Genomic DNA, 24,958 nt, shown 5'->3' on the forward strand with positions numbered 1-24,958 from the left:
ATATTTTGTGACACATGAAATTTATATAAAATTCATATTTGTGTCTGTAAAAAAGGTTTTATTGGAACCTAGCCATGCCTGTTTGTTGTGTTATCTATGGCTGTTTCATTCCACAGTGGCGCAAATGGTGTGACAGAGACCATGTGGCACTCAAAGCCTAAAATATTTACTATCTGGCCCTTTATAAGGAAAAGTTTGCTGACCCCTGTAGCTAGGGAGTCTGAAGCCTTTATGGTTCTGTATTTGTGGTAAGATATCAAATATGGGCCCGGTAATAGATATTTCTATAGTACTCAGAAATACTTCTTTTTAAAAATACATTGAGCATATTGATTCTAGTTTGCTTACCTTATTTGCCTAGTCTTCTGCGACTTATTTTTTAAGCAAATGATAAACATTCTGTAAATTATTTGCCAGCTTTTAATCAAGTTGCTATCTGAATGAAGTAACATTGTAAATGAACGATGTCAAAATTAATGAAGATTTACTATTTTATCATTCATAAGAAAGAACCATTAGATTTCTTAAAATTATTCAGTGAAAATATCTTTTTATTTTGAATTTCTCTTTTATGATTATCTTTCTTGTAATCACTGTAATCACTGTAATCAATGTAATCGCTGACCTTTTTTAAAGAAAGTACAGTAAGTAAATAAAACTTCATTAAAAATCTATCCAACTAGGGGCTTGCTCGGTGGCATAGTGGTTGGGTTTGCGTGCTCTGCTTCAGTGGCCTGGGGTTCTTGGATTTGGATCCCGGGCGCAGACATAGACACTGCTCATCAGCCTTGTGGCAACATCCCACATAGAAAATAGAGAAAGATTGGCACAGATGTTGGCTCAGGGACTATTTTCCTCAACCAAAGAGAGGAAGATTGGCAACAGATATTAGCTCAGGGCCCGTTCTTCCTCACACACACACACACACACAAAATTAAAAAAAAAAATCTCTCCACCTCATTTGGAAGGGGAAAAGTCTTTGTAAGATACATATCTCAATGTAGATACTGCAATAATATTTTTAAAAAAATTTATTGTAAACATACTGATGATTACTTGAATCCATATTTTTGGTTTAAATTGGATTAAAAATTAAAGCAAAACTCATTTCTTAGTTTCAAGTATGCTTAGCACTTTTTGGTGCATTTTTCCTGTTTCCGTATTCCATAAAATTAGAACATGAGAAAAAGTAGAAAGAAGAAAGCTCGCTCTGCTCCATTCTCCAGAGAGCATTTTGATTTTTCTTTCCATTATTTTTTTGTATGTTTTAGAAAAACTGTCTAGCTGTGTTTTAGAATATGTATTTTATTATAGAAAGAAATTTTTATTGCCTTGTTTACAAAGTATTTAAAGTACAGAAATACTTTCATCAAAATAAAATGGAAAGTATGGCAAAGAAATACAGTGCCTCTTAACCACAAAAACATGTTCAACTTCGCTCAAAATAAGAGAAATGCAAATTAAAATCTAGTGAGGTATCGTTTCCCACATATCGAATTGGCTGAAATCTAGAAGTTTGACGGCACATTCTCTGGATGAGGCTATGGAGAAACAGTCTCTCATACATTCATGGTGGGATTGGCAGTTGATAGCACCGCTTGTGGAGGGCGAGCTGATAGGGTCTGTCAAAATTAACAGGACGTATTTCCTGGCACATTAATCCCACATCTGGGAATTTGTGAGAGATATATACATGATATTATGTACACACACACACACACACACGTAATTTGCACGTCTGTGAAATGATATTCAAAGTTTTTCATTGCAGCATTGTTTTGAGATTGGAAGCAATTCAAACGCCCACCAACTCAAATGCCCATCAATGAAATAAATGATGGTATATCTAGTCTATGAATATGGTGCAGTGATTAAAAAACAGAAAGATCTATGCATGGATGGAAAGAGCTGTCAGATGATTATTAATAAAATAATCAAGGTGCTTGTGGAGGGAAAGTAAAAAAGTAAGTGGGAAGAATCGAGGATATGGGTTGTGTTGAAAATGGGATTCTTCTTTTTATATTTTTATGTAGTATTTGATTTTTGTACTATGTCAGTATATCACCTGATCAGAAATTTAAAATTAAAAAGTAGGTGAAGGAATTGTGGCAAAAGCAAAATGAGGAAAGCGAAACCCTGGATTTCTTTATATTCAGTTTAGAATGGCTCATGGGAAATGTAAGTACTTCTGGAATGGAGACAATAGTAGAAGTATTAGTAGGAGCGACAGCAGCAGATAACCTTTATTGAGTGTTTTTTATGGGCCAGGCACAGAGCTAAGTAATAAGCACTTTATCTGCAGTGTATACATACATGTAAAGTATGTCATGTAATGGTATAACAGCGCTATGAGGAAATTGCTATTATTTCTCTGGTTTTACAGAAGAGTATGCTGAAGCGTGGGATTCTTGAGTAGCTTATCCAAGGCTACACTGCTAGTAAATGGCAGAGCCAAGAGTCAAACCCTGGTCTAGGTCATGAGCCTGTCCTGTTAATCATTTATCTATAGTGATCATATGTATGTGGTTATACCATACTCTCTGTGAAGAAGAATGTCCTTCTGTGGATCCTCAGAGAATACTTGTCTAATGTGTATTTCCCATAATACCCTTGTAGTAAATATAGCAGTGAGGTGTACTAAGTTGTTTCTTACAATGTTGCTCTGTATTGATTGAAACCTAACAAAGTCCACTTTTACTGGTGGCCAAATATCTTGTGAACTCCTGAGTAGATTGAATGGGTTGCACATTTTCCAGATTGCCCTGCACAAGTTGTTTTCTTCTGAGCAAAGCTTTGGTAAATATTGAATATCAGTAAGGTTGAGGTTGTAGTCTATGAGGATACCTGGAAAATATTTATTGTTTTGTTTTGAGTGGAGAGCTATATATTTTAATAGGCAGCTGAGGTAAAGGAAGGATTGACATCCTTTTACGAAAATTGTGCTGTTTAACACAGATACATGTCTGAATAAAAGACTGGTTTTTTTCCTTTATCAACGAGGACCGAGCAGGGCAAATATTTTCCTCAAGTGTTAATTTTAGGTCTAGTCTAATAAAAATGGGCAATTGTGTCCCCTAAAATGCAGTATCAGAGGTTGAAAATCAGTGGCCTCTAGGTCATATTCAACTTGCTCATGATTTTGGCTTCACTTGCAGAGTGGGTTTTTTGTTTATTTTTTTGTTTTAATTGATTGCCAACATTTAAAATTTGGGAGGTTCCACATAGAAATCCAAGTTTCTAGCGTTTGTTGAAAAATTGGTATGACAACCTTAACTTCTGTTTCCTACTTGGCAACAATCAGTTTATTTTTATATGGAGCCCCTGTTCCCCAGTTTTCCACAATGTCACCCAGTCAGCCTCACTCAGCTGCGTCACCGCCCACCCTGTGCGTGTCTGTGCTTTCTTACCCTGTCTTACATTTTGGAACACTGCTGAAGAACAGAGCTGTTACATAGCCTTGCAGTATCATTTTTGTTTAAAAAAAAAATCCTGGACTTTTGTAAGTGTTAATTTTTGCACATTTGTGCTATATGTCAACCTTATTTAATAAGTTGTTCTGACAAATGGTTGTATGTAGTCGTTCACCCATACTTGAACACCTACTTTGTGCGTGTGTGTGTGTGGTATATCTGAGTATATATAAGTGCCGGCTCTTTCATTGTTGAAGGTCTGGGTGATACAAATTTTGGATTTGTTTATTATTATAATTAATTGCTCTTTAAAAGGTTTTTCTTTAGAAAGAATTTGGCATTTGAACCTACATCAAAGATTTATATCATAATCCTGTGATAGTAGGTTTATTCTTGATAGACTACTTTGTCAGTGATGAGTTATTTGTAGTAGAATAAAAATTAAAAATAAATTATGCGTAACTATATAACTACTAGATTAAGAATTTTAGAGTTGCGCTTTGTTAATTTTTTGGTATCTTTTTTTGTGTTTAACTATCACATCTTTTAATATTTTCCTGATGATTTTTAATTCTTTGTTAGACTAGGTTCTTGGCTTATTTTGAATTTAAGGTTATATTGTGGTATTGTTAGATACGTTTCTAGACTATGTGAGAGTTCATACTCTGTAGTCGTGGAGAACTGTCTTTGTGCAGGAGACTAGTTTCACATCTTCCTGAAGTTGAGACTTTTCAGTATTTAGTGTATTCTTGAAATTTTATAACCGTGTTGGCAAACTTTCTCACTCTGTTCTGTCAGTAAATCAGTAAATCACGATTCTAATCTGCATTACCAATCTTTAGCTGAAACAAGCAATCTTGAAATTTGAATCAGTTCACATAATCAGCTTCCTCTTTAAGTGTAAATGACACCCTGAGAAGCAGCTATGTATTAACACTAGCAGGCGCCTTCTCACAGGCCTTTGTGGCCTTTCTGCCTGGAGTTCTGGGCACCTGGCTTATGATACAAATTTATTCTGTTTCAACTAAAGTTTGATGCCACTTTTAGTGATCCTTGTCTTCCTTGGCTTAAATATTGATGGGAAAGATTGTGGGGTGTGTGTGTGGCTCAGTTTTATATGGTAATGGCAGGGATTTTAGGAATTTTCCGGGTAGTTGGTGTTCATTTTGTTGGACTGATTCAGGGAAAACTCAGGCCTAGAGAATCCTGGAGATGCAGGGCCCACCCTCTGCCCCCTGACACAGTGCATGCCTCTCCTCCTCTTTTCCCCTCCAGTCACAGGACAGAGAGTCGATTCTGCAGAATATCCAAGCCGATTGCCAGCTTCATTTTAGCTAAATTCCAGCGAGGATTAGTTTTAACAATCTTCTTATATGACTCTGGCTTTTCAAATTTTTATTGCTTCTAATAATGCTGCTATTATGTATACAAATTTTTTGCCCAAAGGCTAGAGAGTGGATCCATACTGTTTCTATGTAGAAAGGTATAATAGACATTCAAGAGTTTTTTTTTAAACTATTGGACTTGTAACTGTATTCTACATGGTTATTTTCTAGAACTCAGACTTGAAAAATATTGATTTTTGTCTTGTTATGTATTGATAATTTTTTTGTACATAAAATTTATGGAGGAATGATCATTTTTATCATTTTACATTTTTTTCATCCAAAACTTATCCTGGAGAAAGTTGTACCTTGGTGTATAATAATGAATTTTGGTCAAACTTCTCTTTTATGATTTCAGGACAAAAATTGCCCAAGATATTGAGAGGCTAATACATCAGAGTGATATCATAGATCGAATAGTATATGACTTAGATAACCCAAGGTAAGTCTGTTTTGTTTTTGTTTTACTTTTATTAGTTTTATTTTTACTGTAAAATTTTAGTGTTATTTTGAAAAGATGAAAAAGTATAGTTAACTTTCACCTAGTTTAGCCTCACTATGTTTCCATCTTTTAGCCAGGGATGTGATGGTAAAGTAATAGTAAATCGTATTTACTTACTTCAAGTGAAGGTGTCACAAGCTTTTGTTTGTTCTTGGGTGGACTTAATGGCTTTAAGAAGGTAAAGGTCACAAACTGATGCTGTCTTTTTCAAAAACTGAAATTACCTCCATTTAACAGAGTGTAGATTTCACATGAATTGCTGCAATTTAGTTTGTAACATTGAGCCTTCGTTTCCTTAGGACAACAATGCACTCCTTTAGGAGGAACACGTGCTTGCTAAATCCCACAGTGCCCGCTACTCTCCCTCTCTCACTGCTTCCCATCTGCTTCAGTCCTTGAAACTGCCTCCCTGACCTTTGAAGCCATTTGTGTGTGGTTCTTGATGCATTAATTTAAGATTATCACTGATATTATCACATTTTAGGGTTTAAATATAAGTAAATAAATGAAAATTACAAATGATGTGTGACTATTATTTAGTCATATTTGCTTCTTCAAATGAGAAATTTAATCAGCCCTCAGGGGCTTTCCCCCTCCCTCAACATTCTAATATTTGTGGGAAATTTCACATTTTACTGGTCTTATTTGGAGGAAATAAAACACTTTCTAAAGATTTTTGTGAGAGAGATAAGGGTAAAAGCTGTATTAAAACTCATGTCTGAATTTGAATTATATTGTTAAAAATGGAAAACAAATCTCGCTTATTCATAATCTCTTAGTTATTTCAGCATTTGTAGCTCTGTGTCAGATGGAGCAGGCAGAGGCAGTAAAGCAGAAGCTCAGGACCCTGGGTGTGATGCCCCAGTGCTGCGTCTGCCTGAAGTGACTGGACAATCTCATTGGGCTTCGTGAAGCCTCAGTGCTCTCAGTAGAATGTCAGCTCCAGAAAAGCGAGACTATGTATTCAGTCAGGCAGACAGACCGGCACACAGCTAACAGGGTCTTGCACCTTGGAGGCGCTCAGTAAATATTTACTAGAGTAACGAAATATCTAAGATGAGGATAGTACTTTCTCCTTTTTGGTGCTAATTAAATAAGATAGTAGATAATGTAGCTCTCTAAATTTAATATTTTCTCCTGAGAACTACATGTTTATTAGAATTATTGCTACTCAATACAAGTCATATGCATTTTTAAAAACAAGTCTGGTCTTTCTATATGATTATTAGTATGTAGAAATGGCATTTATTCAGTAAGCCTTTTTTTTAAATTGAGGTTATGATCGTTTGCAATATTGTGAAATTTCAGTTGTGCAGTATTTTTGTCAGTCACCTTATAGGCGCGCCCCTTCACCCTTTGTGCTCAGCCCCCACCCCGCTTCCCCCTGGTAACCACTGAGCTGTTCTCTTTGTCTGTGTGTGTGTTTGTCTTCCGCATATGAGTGAAATCATACAGTGTTTGTCTTTCTGTCTGGCTTATTTCACTTAACATTATACCTTCAAGGTCCATCCCTATTTTTTCGAATGGGATGATTTTGTCATGTTTTATGGCTGAATAGTATCCCATTGTGTGTATATACACACACACACACACACCCCATATCTTCTTTATCCAATCATCAGTCTGTGGGCGCTTAGGTTGCTTCCACGTCTTGGCTATTGTCAATAATGCAGTAGTGAATGTAGGAGTGCATAAGCTTCTTTGAATTGCTGATTTCAAGTTCTTTGGGTAGATACTCAGTAGTGGGGTAGCTGGGTCACATTGTATTTCTATTTTTAGTTTTTTGAGACATCTCCATACTGTTTTCTGTAGTGGCTGCACCAGTTTGCATTCCCACGAGCGGTGTATGAGGGTTCCCTTTTCTCCACAACCTCTCCAACATTTGTTGTTTTTTTGTCTTGGTTATTATAGCCATTCTGACAGGTGTAAGGTAATATCTTACTGTAGTTTTGATTTGCATTTCCCTGATGATCAGTGATGATGAGCATCTTTTCTTGCACCTATTGGCCACCTGTACATCTTCTTTGGAGAATGTAGGTTCATATCCTCTGCCCATTTTTTGATTGGGTTGTTTGAGTTTTTGTTGTTGAGTTGTGTGAGTTCTTTATGTATTATGGAGATTAACTCTTTGTCAGATATATGATTTGCAAATATTCTTTCCCAGTTGTTGGGTTGTCTTTTTGTTTCAATCTTGTTTTTCCTTTCCTTGTAGAAGCTCTTTAGTCTATGAAGTGCTACTTATTTTTTCTTTGGTTTCCCTTGTCTGAGAAGATATGGTGTCTGAAATGATCCTTTTAAGACCAATGTAAAAGAGTGTACTGCCTATATTTTCTTGTAGAAGTTTTATGGTGTCAGGTCTTACCTTCAAGTCTTTGGTCCATTTTGAGTTTATTTTTGTGAATGGTGTAAGCAAATGGTCTACTTTCATTCTTTTGCACGTGGCTGTCCAGTTTTCCCAACACAATTTATTGAAGAGACTTTCCTTTCTCCATTGTATGTTCTTAGCTCCTTTGTTGAAGATTAGCTGTCTGTAGATGTGCGGTTTCATTTCTGGGCTTTCAGTTCTGTTCCATTGATCTGCGTGCCTCTTTTTGTACCAGTACCATACTGTTTTGATTACTATAGCTTTGTAGTATATCTTGAAGTCAGGGATTGTGATGCCTCCAGCTTTGTTCTTTTTTCTCAGGATTGCTTTAGTTATTGGGGGTCTTTGGTTGCCCCATATGAATTTTAGGATTCTTTGTTCTATTTCCGTGAAGAATGTCATTGGGATTCTGGTTGGGATTGCACTGAATCTGTAGATTGCTTTGGTTAGTATGGACACTTTAACTACATTTACTCTTCCAATCCATGTGCATGGAATGTCTTTCCATTTCTTTATGTCATCATCAATTTCTTTCAGTAAATTCTTGTAGTTTTCATTGTATGAGTCTTTCACTTCCTTGGTTAAATTTATTACAAGATATTTTATTTTTTTGTTGTGGTTGTGAATGGGATTGTGTTCTTGAGTTCTCTTTCTGTTAGTTGGTTATTAGAGTATAAAAATGCAACTGATTTTTGTAAGTTGATTTTGTACCCTGCAACTTTGCTGTAATTGTTGATTACTTCTGATAGCTTTCCGATGGATTTTTTTGGGGTTTTCTATATATAAAATCATGTCATTTGCAAACAGCGAGAGTTTCACTTCTTCATTGCCTATTTGGATTCCTTCTATTTCTTTTTCTTGCCTAATTGCTCTGGCCAAAACCTGCGGTGTTATGTTGAATAAGAGTGGTGAGAGTGGGCACGCTTATCTTGTGCCTGTTCTCAGAGGGATGGCATTCAGTTTTTCCCCACTGAGTATGATGTTGGCTGTGGGTTTGTCATATATGGCCTTTATTATGTTGAGGTACTTTCCTTCCATACCCATTTTATTGAAAGTTTTTATCATAAATGGGTATCTTGTCGAATGCTTTCTCTGTGTCTATTGAGATCATCTTGTGGTTTTTGTTCCTCATTTTGTTAATGTGGTGTATCACATTGATTGATTTGCGGATGTTGAACCACTCCATCCGTGTGTCCCTGGTATAAATCCCACTTGATCATGGTGTATGATCTTTTTAATGTATCGCTGTATTTGGTTTGCCAATATTTTGTTGAGGATTTTTGCATCTATGTTCATTAGCGATGTCAGCCTATAATTTTCCTTCTTTGTGTTCTCCTTGTCTAGCTTTGGTATCAGGGTGATGTTGGCCTCGTAGAATGTGATAGAAAGTGTTCCATCTTCCTCAATTTTCTGGAATAGTTTGAGAAGGATAGGTATTAAATCTTCTTTGAATGTTTGCTAGTGGAATTCTCCAGAGATGCTGTCTGGTCCCGGACTTTTGTTTTTGGGTAAGTTTTTGATTATTGTTTCAATCTCTAGTGATTGGTCTATTCAGATTCTCTATTTCTTCTTGATTCTGTTTTGGGATATTGTAAGAGTCTAAGAATTTGTTCATTTCTTCTAGGTTGTCCAGTTTGTTGGCATATAGTTTTTCATAGTATTCTCATATAATCTTTTGTATTTCTATGGTATCCATTGTAATTTCTCTTCTTTCATTTCTAATTTTTTTTGAGTCTTCTCTCTTTTTTTCTTAGTGAGCCTTGCTAAGGGTTTGTTGATTTTGTTTACCTTCTCAAAGAACCAGCTCTTTGTTTCATTGATCCTTTCTACTGTCTTTTTTGTTTCAATTTCATTTATTTCTGCTCTAATTTTTATTATTTCCCTCCTTCTGCTGACTTTGGGCTTTACTTGTTCTTCTTTTTCTAATTTGGTTAGGTGTAGTTTGAGAATTTTCTTGTTTGTTGAGGTGAGCCTGTATTGCAATGAATTTGCCTCTTAGGACTGCTTCTGCTGCATCCCAAATGAGTTGGTATGGTGTGTTTTCATTTTCATTTGTCTCCAGGTAATATTTGATTTCTTCAATGATCCATTGGTTGTTCAGTATTATGTTGTTTAATCTCCACAACTTTGCCCCTTTCCCAGCTTTTTTTCTTGTAATTGATTTCTAGTTTCATAGCATTTTGTCAGAAAAGACGCTTGATATTATTTCAATCTTCTTAAATTTATTGAGGCTTGCTTTAGTTTCCCGACATGTGGTCTGTCCTTGAGACTGTTCCACGCGCACTTGAGAAGAATGTGTAACCTCCTGTTTTTGGATGGAGTGTTCTATATATATGTATTAAGACCATCTGGTATAGTTTTTCATTTAATTCTACAATTTCCTTGTTGACTTTCCCTCTGGATTATCTATCCATTGGTGTAAGTGGGGTGTTGAGGTCCCCCACTGTTATTGTTTTGTTGTTAATATCACTTTTTAGGTTTGTTAATAGTTGCTTTGTGTACTTTGGTGCTCCTGTGTTGGGTGCATATATGTTTATAAGTGTTATGTCTTCTTGGTGAAGTGTCCCTTTAATCATTATATAGTGCCCTTCTTTGTCTCTCATTACCTGTTTTATCTTGAAGTCTACTTTGTCTGATATTTTGATAGATGTATGGCAACACCTGCTTTCTTTTGTACGCCATTAGCTTGGAGTGTCATCTACCATCCCTTCAATCTGAGTCTGTGTTTGTCTTTGGGGCTGAGATTTGTTTTCTGGAGGCAGCATATTGTTGGAACTTGTTCTTTAATCCATCTCACTGCTTTGTGTCTTTTGATTGGCGGGTTCAATACATTTACATTTAGAGTGATTATTGATATACGAGGGCTAATGCAGCCATTTTATTGCTTGTTTTTCGGTTCTTCTGCATTTCCTTTTTTTCTCGTCCCATGTATTTCAGACTACCAATTCAGTTAGGTAGTTTTCTGTGCTGGTTTTCTTAGTTTTCTCCTTATTTATCTTTCGTGTCTCTGTTATAAGTATTTGTTTAGTGGTCACCATTAGGTTTGTATAAAACATCTTGTAGATGAAGTAGTCCATTTTCTGATAGCCTCTTATTTCCTTAGACCAAGCCAGTTCCATCCATTTCCTCTTCCCCTTCTAAGTTGTTGTTGGCATATCTTATTTCATCTTGTGTTGTGAGTTTGTGGTTAAAATCACAAGATTATATTTATTCTTGGTGTTTTCCTTCCCTTTATCTTTAATGTTATAATTAGCATTTGCTAACCTGTTCTGATGGAGAGCTGCAATTTTCTATTTATCTATCTATCTCCTGGCTCAGGCTTTTGTAATCACTTTCCTTTTTTTTTTTTTTTTCCCAACCATGAGGGCCTTCCTGAGGATTTCTTGTGGGGGTAGGGGGCATCTTGTGGTGATGAACTCCCTTAACTTTTGTTTATCTGGGAAAGTTTTTATTTCTCCATCATATTTGAAGGATATTTTCACTGGATAGAGTATTATTGGCTGAAAGGTTTTGTCATTCAGAATTTTGAGTATATCATTCCACTCTCTCCTAGCCTGTAAGGTTTCTGCTGAGAAATCTGCTGACAGCCTGATAGAGTTCTTTTGTAGGTTATTTTCTTCTACCTTGCTGCCCTTAATATTTTTCCTTCTCGTTGACTTTTGCCAGCTTTACTACTATATGCCTTGGAGTTGGTATTTTTACATTGATAAAGTTTGGAGATTTATTGGCTTCTGTCACATGGATTTCCAGCTGCCTTCCTAGGTTTGGGAAGTTCTCAGCTACTATTTCTTTTTTTTTTTTTTTAAAGATTGGCACCTGAACTAACAACTGTTGCCAGTCTTCTTTTTTTCCTCCTTCTTCTTCTCCCCAAAGCCCCCCAGTACATAGTTGTATGTTCCAGTTGTGAGTGCCTCTGGTTGTGCTGTGTGGGACACCGCCTCAGTGTGGCCTGATGAGCAGTGCTGTGTCCACACCCGGGATCTGAACTGGCAAAACCCTCGGTCGTCGAAGCGGAGTGCGTAAACTTAACCACTCGGCCACAGGGCAGGCACCTCAGCTATTATTTCTTTGACCAAGCTTTCTGCTTCGTTCTCCTTCTCTTCTCCATCTTGGATACCTATAATCATTATGTTGCATTTCCTAATTGAGTCGGATATTTCTTGGAGACTTTCTTCATTTCTTTTTAGTCTTAGTTCTCTCTCCTCCTCTATCTAAAGCATTTCTATATTCCTATCCTCCAGACTGCTAATTCTGTCCACCATAATATCAGCTCTACTGTTCAGGGAGTCCAGACTTTTCTTAATCTGCTCTATTGTGTTTTTCATCTCCAACATTTCTGATGGATTCTTCTTTATGATTTCAAGCTCTTTTGTGATGTACTTCCTGAACTTGTTGAGTTGTCTGTCTGTATTCTCTTTTAACTCGTTGAGTTTTTTAAGGATAGCTATTTTGAATTCTTTCTCATTTAAGTTACAGATTTGTGTATCTTCTGGGGATTTAATATATTCTTTTATACTGCTTGATGGCTTGGGTTTGTGCCTCCACACAGAGATAGAATTTGGTCACAGCTTCCACTTGCTGCCACTGGGGGGAGGGGTCAGGAGCTGTGTATTCTCCACCCACCAGGATCCCCATCAGCTATTCCTGTCCAAGCCTGGGCCACTCCTTGTGATCCCACTGGCCCTGTGGGGTCTCCGGTCATTTTGTGTGGGTTCCCACACAATCACAAGGGAACTCTGAGTTGCTGCCGCCTGCTCCCACAGACCTGCCTAGATGCACTCCCTTGTTAGGGCTGCAGCAGTTTTATGGGCTTTCGAGGCAGCCAGGAGCTTGTTCACCCAGACTTGCAGCTCCACTGCTGCCTGGTGCTAGGTTGTACCAGCTGTGGTGCTTGGTGAGTGGGGCCTCCCCACTGGGTCTGAGCCTCTGCTGCTCCCTGAGACTGTGGTGGGATTGTGGACTCTCCCACTGGTAGAGAGAGTGATCACACTGGGGCTCAGGGCTTCTGCCACCTGCTCCTACAGTTCCGCCAGTCGTACTGCCCCTTCAGGGGTGCTGTAGTACTGTGGACGTTTGTGGTAGGTGGGGGCACTTTCTCCCAGGCCGCAGATCTGCTACCGTCTGTTCTAGGTCGGACCAGCCTTTGTGCTTAGTGGGCGGGGCCTCTCCTCTAGTGCTGAGCCCAGTCTCTCCCTGGGGCTGCGATGGGGCTGTGCATTTTCCCACTGGACCTAGGAGCGATCACTCTGGGACTCAGGGTTGTCACTGCCCACTCCCACGGTCCCACTGGATCTCACTTGCCCTTTCAGGGCTGCGGCAGAGCTATAGGTGTTTAAGGCAGCTGGGGGTTTGTTCGCGTAGACTCGGGGCTGTGCTGTGCTGTGCTCCTAGGTCGCAGCAGCCTTTGTGCTTGGTGGGCAGGGCCTCCCTACTGAGTCTGAGCCTGAGTGACTCTCTGGGGCTGCAGCGGGGTTGTGGATTTTCCCACTGGGCCAAATAGCAATCATGGGAGATTCAGGGCTACAGTCACCTGTTTCCACAGTTGTGCCAATGCACACGCCCAGCCTTGGGTGGTGCTATGAGTGTGTCAGCTGGGAGAGCATCGCTTGCAGGTACTGAGCTGTCTGGGGGCTGGAGAGTTCTCACCTATCTCCACCTCCTCTCTGGGGGTAGTCCATCCACCTTCAGATGTATAGCAGCGTGGGTCTCTCAGGCGTCCTGAGATGCTGCACTAGTATCCTCCATAGATCAATGGATGTTCATTTAGTTGTAGTTTGAAGGGGGAGAGACAAAGAGAACTGGTCACTCTGCCATGTTGCTGACGTCACTCTCAAGGCAAAAATTTTTATTTGTGATTAACATTCACTATAAATGTAGGAACAAATCTCTACTTGTAATTATAATATTTTGTTTATAAATATTAGCCAAATTGTATTTTGCTTGTGTTGGTTATGTTCTTTGGTTTAAGAATAATGAGGAGAGTGAGGTGGCATAATGGTGTATTTTTAATCTGGAGTGTAGTTTTATTTGTTTGTTTTCTGCTCACCTGTTTAAATGCAATGTATTTCATTATACTTTAAAAATTTTTAGTTACGCTATTCCAGAAGAAGGAGATATTTTGAAGTTTAACTCCAAATTTGAATCTGGGAATCTGCGCAAAGTAATTCAAATTAGAAAGTAAGTCATTTAAAATTTTCTCATTTTGTATGTGCACAGATATTTTCCTAATTTTCATCAGATTTCTTTATTTTCTATTTTCAGAAATGAATATGATCTTATTCTGAATTCAGATATAAATAGCAATCATTATCATCAGTGGTTTTACTTTGAAGTCAGTGGAATGCGACCAGGTGTTGCTTATAGATTTAACATCATTAACTGTGAAAAGTCCAACAGTCAGTTTAATTATGGTAAGACAATTTTCTTTCCCAGTTTAGAGGGCATGCTGGCATCGTAATTTTAGGACAGAAGATTTTTTTAAATTACTGACATTTCTTTTTTAAAGTTTCAGAATTCTTTTGTTTTCTCTAGTTCTCAAAATTTAGATATTTAGCATGCAAAATTTGCAATAAACTAAGCTTTGCTTTGTTGGTGAGAAGAGTTACCCTTGGATAGGCAAACGCTTTAAAATGCAATAAGTATGGTTGATTTCATCAAAATTGAACACAATTAAAGATTATTGTGTATGCTGCTTAAAATCAAGTTTTTAATGTCAGTTCCTCTAGGAGAGAATTACGTAAAACAATCTTTATTGATTTTTAATTTTGAATAGATTCATATCTAAAATATAGAAGTTGCAGAAAGGTTCCTTGTTCTCTTCACCAAGTTTCCTCCAGGGATTACATCTTACATAGTCGTAGTACGTTGCCGAAGCCAGGGTTTGACATTAGTATAATGTGCTGCATAGTTCTGCATTGCTTTATTTCATTCGTAGGTTCTCGTAGCTGTCACCACAGTCAAAGATACAGAATACTTCCATCACCACAAAGCCTTGTGCTACTCCTTTGTAGCAGACCATTCACTGTGACGTTGGCTGCAGTTTTCTGTATGTTTTTAAATGTAGTTGAGGAAGTTTCCTTCTATTACTAGTTTGCTGAGAGTTTTTGTCATGAATGGGTGTTCAGTTGTGTCATGTGCTTTTTCTTAATCAGTTGATCTGATCATGTAATTTCTCTTCTTTACCCTGTTAATATGGTATATTATGTTGATTGGCTTTTGAGTATTGAATGAGCCTTTTTTGTTCTTGAAATATACCTCCCTTGTTCATTGTGTATAATTGCTAATATTTTGTTAGGAATTTTTGTATTTATATTCAGGAGGGATATTGAGCTATAGTTTTCTCTTTTTTGGGTAATTTGTCTGATTTTGGTATCATGGTCACACTGACCTCATAAAAGGAGTTGGGAAATGCTGCCTCCTTTTATTTTCTGGACAAACTTGAGTAGATTTGATGTTAATTCTTAAACATTTGGTGGAATTCTCCAATGAAACCATGTGGGCCTGGAGATATCTTTTTTGGTAGTCTTTTAAATTAGAAATTCAGTTTCCTTAATAGTTTTAGGGCTGTTCAAATTATCTATTTCATCTTGAGTGAGCTGTGGTAGTTTGTGTTTTTTAGGAATTGATCCATTTCTTCTAAATTGTAAATGTGTGTGTAGAGTTGTTCATAATGTTCTCTTACTATCCTTTAGATGTTTTCAGGGTCTGTAGTGATATCCCATTTCATTCTTAGTAAGAGTAATCTTGTGTCTTCTCTTTGCTTTCTTTTGTCAGGCCTACTAGAGATTTGTCAATTTTATTGACCCTTTCAAAGAACCAGATTTTTGTTTCATTGTTTTTCTCACGAGACAGTTTTTAAAAACTCCAGTGTTGTACTAGCAAAACTCTTAAATTTATAGCCTCATTTAAGGCTTTGTGTTTAGTACTTTAATAAATATAAAACTAAGGCTTGTTTGTCATGCATCAGGTATTTATAGTCAAATATATCAGTGGAAGATAATATAGTTGTATAAACTGAATATCAGTAATTTAAAAATGAAACATCAATTTTCAAGTATTTAATCTGATAATAGTAATTTTTTTGTAGAAGAAGAATTTTTTCTGGCATACCAAAAAACCCACTTACATTGGGGGTTGAGGAGAAACAAATATAATATGTATGTCAAGTTATGAAATCTTAGCGGCCTCCATCATTTGTTGTGAAGATTGAAATGGTTTTAACAACTGAGGCATGAGCTGTCATACACTCTGTTTCAAATAAATGTTATAAGTTGTTAAAAGCACGAGTATGATCTTGCTCTTTAAGAGGGGCATTTCTGAAAATTGAAGCATTCAGGAGTCGAAGAGATTGTTCCCAATTGTTGTTACTTATGTGAAAAATAGGAAATTGTGTACAGTACTCTGGATATTACTTCACGTCTGTGGGATAAACGTTTTGGTCAGATTCACTAATTTAATATAATTATAGGAAGATTAGGTAACGTGATACTTCATTTAGTTATAAACATTTTTTAAAGTTTTTAAAATGTTTTAGTAATCTAATTTTAAATGATCTGTTCTTTCAAATAGTATATTTTGACTAAGGATTCAGTGGCTATATTGATTTGTATGAATGGCGATATAAATCTATTTCGTATTCTTTATTTTTGTGATTTTTGGGGTATAACTACTGATCATTGAATGTCATTTCTTGAAACATTTGTTTGTTGACCTTAAACCTTCATATAACTTTAAAAATTATCTTAATTGAAACTCATTCAAAAGGTTACCAAAACCAGAATCTCCTGTTTTCCCTATTTAACTTGTAAGTATAATGCTAACATAATATGTTGTGGGGGGAGGACAAGTAATTAAATGTAACTGTATTCGTATTTTGGGTGCTCCTTAGGAGTAAAATTTAAAGACATTTTTATTCCTGAAATGATAGTCACTATAATTTTCAAGTTGTAGTGCTACAGGTAGATGGCAATTTTACTATCTATGTTTATTTAGTCACTTTTATAAAGTAGTACTTTTACTACTTTAAACTTCATTAAATACTTTAATTTTAAAATTAAAATCATACATTGGAGCAGTGCTTCTCTGTTTTTAAAAAACCTATGCCTACATATGGTAAATAAAATAATCTCTTCCTTTAGTCTCATTTTAAATTTAAAATGAATAAAATTCTGCAACTAAAACTGAATCAAAGCAATGAGACAGATGGCTGATTTATTTTTCAGTCTCCTCTCCTGCTTACCCCTTGCTTGCTCTCTGGGTATTCTTGTATATATAGCACACTTTCCAAACTCACTTTGTAGAGAATTTGGAAAACAGAATGGTGTTAAGAAGAAAATTAAAACCATCAACAATGCATTATCCAGAGATAACCCAAACAATTCCATGGTCTGTATTTTAACCAAATAGTATATCGTCAGCATTTTTTCTGGTCACTAAATATCCCTCTGAAACACAGTTTAATAGACATTCTGTGGTGGAGGTACTGTAACTTATTTATCCAAACCTTTCTTTGTTGGATGTTTAAGTTGTTTCTAATTATTTTCTATTTTAAATAATGCTCAGTTAAGTATTATTGTACTAAATATTTGTGTGTAATTATTTAGTTACAAATTCACAGAAGTGGAATTTCTTTGTCTGCCAGCTGTAAATGTCTTTTTTTGATTATGAAAGAGTGGATCTTTAACATGGGAAATTTGATAAATTAAAGACAGTTTAGAGAAGAATTTCTGGCAAGGAAAGAGAAAAGAAAATTCACTGTTTAGCATTTTGTTGTCTATTTTTAAACTTACATTCACGTATTTTTAAAAGTAAATTTTCCCCTTTTATAGATTTGGGATTACAGTATGAAAACTCATTTGTAAACTATATTTTTTTACTACACAATATATTGTAAAACATTTTCCCATGCCATTAAGTATTTTCAACAACATATTTACCGATATCTGTATAGTATTCTATTGAGTATATACAATAATTATTTAAATGATAAGAGATTGATGGGAATTTGTCTTTTTCAACATCTCAAAATTATATACTGTACTTCAGTAGATATCCTTAATTATTTGTTTTTGTGTATGTGCCTGATTATTGCTTTGCCATAAATTCCTCCAAGTAGAATTTCTCAAAGAAAATGAACACATGTTGCTGATGACTAGGGAAAATGGGCACTTACGGTGTTGGTAGGAGTGTTGAATTAGTTCAGCCCTGTGGAAGTGCATTTGATAGTGTGCTTTCCGCGTTTATTTTTAACCTCATCCATCCATTACTTATTCTGGTGTATTCTGTGAACTGGGATCTAATTTAATCCTGTTAGTAGGAGTCGGTGGGAATTGTTGCTCAGAAGACATTGTACATGGTTGTTTTGTTAAAGCTGTTACAGAAAATGGTCAGGTTAGTTAAAACAGATGAGAAACTGGTTGCTAAGTATCACTATCACTTCCTCATAGTTCCTGACTTTTTTGAGTTTGGGTTGAATTATTCTGACCTCTTAGTCGTATTTTATGTTCCGTTTGGTTTAAAACGCCACTATTCTCAGAAGCCATGGTCCTAACGATATACTAGTTGTTATTTGGGGACCGTTTGTTGCTCTAGTCCCACTTGATTTTGATTATTCTGACCTTCTAGTCTAGCGTAACATCCTTGTTGCTCTAGTAACACTTTGGTTTTTAATTATTTTGACTTTATGATGTGGTTTAACATCCTGTCATCTTTTTCATAAACAGTTTAAAAACTTTTTCTGCCTATTTTTCCCGAATAGTTTATTCTAAATATTATTCAGAATAATGTTATTAAGCACCAAAAAATTTCCATTGCATTAAACTTGTAGAATAATTTGGGAGAAATTGAATTTTTTGTATTGTCTTGCTGCTTAGGTGTATAATTTTGTTTATTCAAGTTGTTTATACTGTCACCTAAGTTTTTTTATAAGTTCTATACATTCTATTTGCCATCGTTCTAAGTATTTTATGTATTTTTTGGCTTTCTGTTGTGAGAGTACTCCTCCCTATTTTCAAACTTGTTATTATTTATATTCTAGAAAGCTATTTATTTTTATTTCTTTACTTGAAAATCAACTTCCTTAACTGAACTTTCTCATTGGTTATCATAGTTTCTCAGTTGATACTTTCACTTTTCTTGGTAGATTCCTAGAATTTCTCCTTATCCATAGTTGTATTGTGTATCTTTCATTGCCTTTTGTGTGTGTGTGAGGAAGTTAGCCCTAAGCTAACATCTGTGCCCATCTTCCTCTATTTTGTGTGGGATGCTGCCACAGCATGGCTTGACTAGCTGTGCTAGATCTGTGCCCGGGATCTGAACCACAAACCCTGGGTGCCAAAGCAGAACGTGCTAACTCAACCACTACCCACCTGGCTGGCCCCATATCTTTCATTGCTTTTGAATAGAACTTTGAGAATGTTTAAAATAAAAAGGAGACAATGGGCATCCTTGTTTTATTTTTATGTTAATGTGAATTCTGCTAGTATTTACATTAAGGGCGTTAGCTCTTGTTTTAAGACACAAATTCTTTCTTATAGTAAAGAGTTTCCATTTTTAGTAAGTTTTAAAAATCAGAATTATTTTGTTTTTTGCATTTATCAATGTAATATGACCATCTAATGCTATGAACTGTTAATATGCTGTATTATGTTTGTAATGTTCCTAATACTAAACTGTCCTTGGGTTTCACAAATAAGTCCACTTTGCCATGTGAATTAATCTTTTACTGTACAACTATTGTGATCTGTTAGTATTTTTTTTAAGATTTTGTTTTTCCTTTTCCCCAAAGCCCCCCTGGTACATAGTTGTATATATATTTTTAGTTTTGGGTCCTTCTAGTTGTGACACGTGGGACGCTGCCTCAGCATGGCTTGATGAGCGGTGCTAGGTCTGCACCCAGGATCCAAGCATCCTGAACCCTGGACTACTGAAGCTGAGCATGCGAACTCAACCACTTAGCCATGGGGCCGGGGCCCCTGTTAGTATTTTGTGTAAAGGTTTTGCATCATTGGTCGTAAGTTAGACAAGTAAATTTCCTTTTTGGAGGGATGTCCAGTTTTGGAAGCAGGTGATGCTAACTTTGAACACTTAAATGAAAAGGCTTTTATCTCCCCACTCTTTGTTCTGGAGCAGTTTAAATAGCATTTGTATGTTTTCATGAAATTTGGAAAGAACACGTCTCTAAAACTGTCTGATTCTGTGCCCCTTTGTGGGTGGGAGAGGGAGCGTCTGGATAACTTTTTTAGTTTCCTGTGACTCAGTATAGTCTAATTTTCTATTTCTTACTGAGGTAATTTTTCTTATATAAGTGACATTTGGATTTTCAAAACTCACTGGCAGAGTTTTCTGGATGATGTCTGCAATATGTGTACTTGCTCGTTCTCCTGCTTCTTTTATTTTTTTTGTGTGTGTGTGCTTAAAACATGATTTGTTTTATTTTAGTATTTTAATAACCTGGCTCTTGGTTGTATCATTATTTGCTTTAAAAGTTTTTTTTATTTATTCGTTTCTCCCTTTTCCTCCCTGCAGGTTGATTTTTTTTCTCTTTCTAACTTCCAGTTTATTTACTTAAATTTATTTTTCTTTGATGAGCAAAGATTTAGGTTTTTAATTTGCTCTTGATTACAACTTAATTCTATATCCCCTCCCGTCCAGATTTTAATATTCAGACCTCCTGTTATTTTCTAGATTGCCTCTAATTGTATGTAGTTTTGGTATCCTTTTTGACCCAAGAGTTATTTAGGAAAGGGTTTGTTATATTTTAGTTGGTTAAATCATTTTGGTTATAATTTTTCTCATTACTTTCAAATTTTAATCAGTTTTGTTCATAGATGTGAAATTTATGATTTGAAATAATTTTTTATGGCTTAATATCTGGTCAGTTTTTGTTTTCATTGGTACTTGTAAAATAATATGTATTCTCCGTTAGCAACATAATTTAATATACATTGTTAGTTTAGTGTTATAACTCCATTTATTTGCTTTTCCATATCCTGGTTTATTTTTTACGTTCTCTTTCTGTCTAAAACTTAAAAAATATTAACGGTCTTTCAGCTCTATTGTTTCTGTCATGCCCTTATTAAAAAAAATGTATAGATTTTTTTCTATTTAATGCAGTATTATTTGGCACATAGTTTATAACTTTTCCATATTTCTTTTGTGTATACCCTTTAACAGTATAAAATAGTCATATTTATCCCACGCAGTATCTTTTGCCCTGAATTCTGTTTTTATGTATTTTGGTTTGAATTTGCTTCCTATATTGTTTCTTGTAAACAGTTCATTTTGAGGAACTTTTGAAGAAGAATAGCCTTTTGCTGATCGACCCTTGTCTTTTAATACGTGATTTTAACCTGTTTACAATTCCTTTCATAATTGATGTGTTTGGTTTTTTTATGCTTTCTGTTTTTGTGCCTCCTCGTCGTTTGTCTTTATCTGTTATTCTTTCAGGGCCTTCAAGGGGGTTAGCGCAGCACTGCTTTTAGCTGTGGGAATCTGAAACAGACATATATAAAAACTAGATCAGGAGGCGTATCTGCACGGGATTGTCTTCAGTCCTTCTCCATCTGCTTTAAGTTTAGCAGAGATTCCTCCCGGATTCTGTCTAGAAGTTGTCTGTTGTGACTTTTCTTTTTATTTACATATACTTGTGAGTATTTAACCAGGAAGCTGGTAGATGCTGTAGAAGGAGCCGCTAGGTAGATGTAAGTTTTTATGAAACCCTGTCATTAGATTTGTTAATACAACATAAAGGAAATCTTGGTTTGTTTTAACATCACTAGAGTTAGAAGAAGGAAGGGACCGATATTTTAGTTAACTAGAATTCAACATTTTAAGAAATCGTGACTAACTGTGTAGTTAGTGTTATTGTCATCAGATTGAGTTTGAATTCACTTCATGGATGGTACTGATGACTAAAGAAAATATTTGCAGTGGAAACTTCTTCAGCTGGAAGGATTTATTTAATTGGCATACATGATTGAAATCAAGAAATAACATTGATTAGAAAGTAGCTTATTGTCTGTAATTTTTTTTGTGATTGGGACATGCTGGTTGGGGGATTATTTATGTGTTGGGTTCTAGCAAATGTGCCCAATAAAGATCTTGTTCTTTGGCAATACCCCCCAAAAGGGGCAGAATTACTGTTGCTTTTGTTTCCCAAATTGCTCTTTTCTTAGGGAGTTTGTAGGTTATTTCTATTAACTATTTAGTTTTCTCACAAATGGATGAACTTATTTGTGAATTTATATTTGAGCATTTATGTCACTATATAATAGTGGTCTGTCAGCTGTAACCCATCACCGCATCTCACCCACCCCCTTACTTGAAAGGGGTTTGCTCAAATTACCACCAGATGGCAGTCTTGCATTTTAGCAACTTGGAGCTTTAGTCCAAGCGTTCTCTCTCTCTCTCCTTCTGCCCCTCCTTCCCATGTCTTGCAGATATATGAGGATTTTTAACCACCTTCTTACATAAATTGAACATATGTGGAACTAGGCAACAAAACAGAATTTTGGAGACTAGTCTGTAGCATTCCCACCTTGCCCACATTAGTTAATTCCAAACTTCAAAGTTGAGCTGAGCTATCTCTTGACTAAGGAAGTCTTTCCTGACTCCCCAGACTGGAGTAGTCCTTTTGATAAATGTTCCTTGTCGTTTTTCCCTTTTAGGGTGCTCTTTACAGTTTTATGTAGTTTACTTGTCCCATGACCATCACTTGTTTGTAAATTCCAGGAGATCAGGGGCAGCGTCTCTGTTGCTCACCACTGTATTTAAAGCATGGCATTTAGTAGATATTCAGTAAATATCTGTTAAATGAATGAGGCAACGGATGGATGAACTGTGAAGAAGATCTCATTGGAAACATAAGGTGAACGTGCACAAAATACAGTAGTCCCCGTTTATCCACAGGGGACATGTTCCAAGACCCCCAGTAGATGCCTGAAACCACAGATAGTACTGAACCCTATATGTATTGTGCTTTTTCCTATACTTACGTACTTATGATAAAATTAAATTTATAAATTAGGCACAGTAAGAGATTAACAGTAACTAATAATAAAATAGAACAATTATGACAATATACGGTAATAAAAGTTTTGTGAAGGTCGTCTCTCTCAAAATATTTTGTTGTGCTCTACTCACCCTTCTTGTGATGATGTAAGATGATAAAGTGCCTGTGTGGTGGGATGAAGTCGGGTGAATGACGCAGGCATTGTGATGTAGCATTAGCTGCTGTTGACCTTCTGACGATACATCAGAAGGTGGATCTTCTGCTTTCAGACTGTGGTTGACTGGGGGCAACTGAAATTTCACAAAGCAAAACCACAGATGGGGTGACTGCTGCATGTGTTAAGAAGACTCTAGTTCAATTTATGATGATCAACTTTTTCTGAATATTTTATTTTGACATAATTTCGAACTTAGAGAAAAGTTGTACTCTTTATCCAGATGTTGAATATCTGCAATGATACCCCATCACCCTAGAATACTTTAGTATATTTTCTACAAACAATGGCATTTTCTATATTACTGTAGTGTAACTGTCACCATCATGACATTGTTATTGATACATGAATTCTATCTAATCCTTATACCTCCATTTAAGTTTCACTTGTTTTCTCAATAATGTCCATTATAGCAAAAGGATTCTGCTTAAACCACATGTTGTATTTAGTTGTCAGTTCTCTTTAGACTATCATAGGAACAATTACGCAATCTTTAGCATTCATGACCTTGACACTTTTGAAAATTAAAGGACTCTTGTTTGTAGAATGGTTCTCAGTTTGGAGTTGTCTCATATTCCTCATGATTTGATTTAGGCTAGGCATCTTTGACAGGAATATCACAGAAGTGGTGCTGTGCTCTGTTGACACAGGATTTTGTTTGTCCCATTACTGATAATAATAATTTTATCCCTTGATTAAATTGGTGTCTATCAGGCTTTTCCATTATAGACTTGCCCTTTTTCTCTTTGTAATTAGTATTTTATGTGGAGGTGCTTTGAAACTATGTAAATATCTTATTCCTCATCAAGCTTTCAATATGTTAATATCAGCATAGAATTGGTTTCCTAGTTTACTCAGTGCGTTGTAATTTGTTGCTATCATTATTTATTTTGACACTCAACTTGCGCAAGATATGGCCGGTGGGATCCCTTTCATGCCGGTTTGTGTGTCCTTTTAACATGTCTCCATCATTTTTTATGAATGTCTTGCTTTTTGGCACAACAAGATGCTCAAGGCTTATCTTTCCTTTCCCTGCCCTAGCCTGGAATTGATCATTTCTTCAAAGAGCCTTGATTTGTTTTAGTGGCGAATGATATTTAAAAACCAAGATCTGTGTGCATAGTGGTGCACATTGTTATTGGACCTCTTAATGGACAAAATTAGCGATTATATGGTTGTGTATACAAATATACAGAAATTTTCATTTGTGGTAGTTTCTATATATATGTGTATGTGTTTGTGTGTGTGTATGTATACACACACGTACAGTATCTGCATGAGGTCACACTGATACCTTCAATTCCTCAGGCTTTATTCTGGTTTTCTTTCCGTATTTACAACTTCCTTCTCCAGCATGGAGAATTTGGGCTTCCATTATCCTTATAGTATATTTACTTAGTTGATCAGTTACCGTGTCTCGGCTGCATGCCCTCCCCACTCTATTCAGGGTCTGACACCCAGATCAGCCTGTCTTCCCACCTCCAGCATACATGTCGTCCCTTTTTGTTTTTTCATCTTGTTTTTAATTTCTAGTTTTATTACATGGTGATCAGAGTTTTGTTGATAATATTTCTTTTATGGAACTTACTTATGTTTCCTTTTGATTTAATAAATGGTCAATTTTTGTGAATATTCCACATGCTCTTAGAAAAAGGTACAATCTCTATTATCAGGATATAGTGCTCAAAATATATACATAAGATTTACCTTATTGATTATGTTATTTAGATCTTCTATATACATGTTCTTAATTTTTGTTCAATTTGTCGGTCTTATACAGAAAGTGGTGTGTTAGAGTCTACCATCAATAGTATGTTTCCATCTTTCCTCTCCTGTAGTTTCTGCTTTATATAAGAGGTTGTCTTATCTAGTGCATATATATTGGATATTGTTCTATTTTCACTGTGAATTGTGACTTGATAAAGTTCCTTCTTTGCCTCATTTAATATTTTTTGGCCTAGAATCTACTTTGACCTCAGGATTTCAACCTCTGTTTGTTTATTTTTGTAGTGAGTAAGATTGTCCCTGAGCTAACATCTTTGCCAATCTTCCTCTATTTTTTGGGTGTGGGA

At 36.0% G+C, this 24,958-nt stretch overlaps 1 protein-coding gene across 13 annotated transcripts in view; it reads left to right on the forward strand.

Annotated features, from left to right (window-relative positions):
* AGTPBP1 (ATP/GTP binding carboxypeptidase 1) overlaps positions 1 to 24,958 on the forward strand; it is a 175,626-nt gene that overhangs the window by 108,971 nt on the left and 41,697 nt on the right. For all 13 annotated transcript variants that reach the window (XM_070590601.1, XM_070590590.1, XM_070590589.1 and 10 more), the window contains 3 exons: positions 5,154 to 5,237; positions 13,753 to 13,839; positions 13,924 to 14,072. In XM_070590601.1, coding sequence (XP_070446702.1) covers positions 5,154 to 5,237; positions 13,753 to 13,839; positions 13,924 to 14,072 — 320 coding nt within the window. The remainder of the gene's footprint in view (positions 1 to 5,153; positions 5,238 to 13,752; positions 13,840 to 13,923; positions 14,073 to 24,958) is intronic.

The sequence above is a fragment of the Equus przewalskii genome, chromosome 22 (genome assembly GCF_037783145.1).
Source record: "Equus przewalskii isolate Varuska chromosome 22, EquPr2, whole genome shotgun sequence".
Taxonomy (NCBI): domain Eukaryota; kingdom Metazoa; phylum Chordata; class Mammalia; order Perissodactyla; family Equidae; genus Equus; species Equus przewalskii.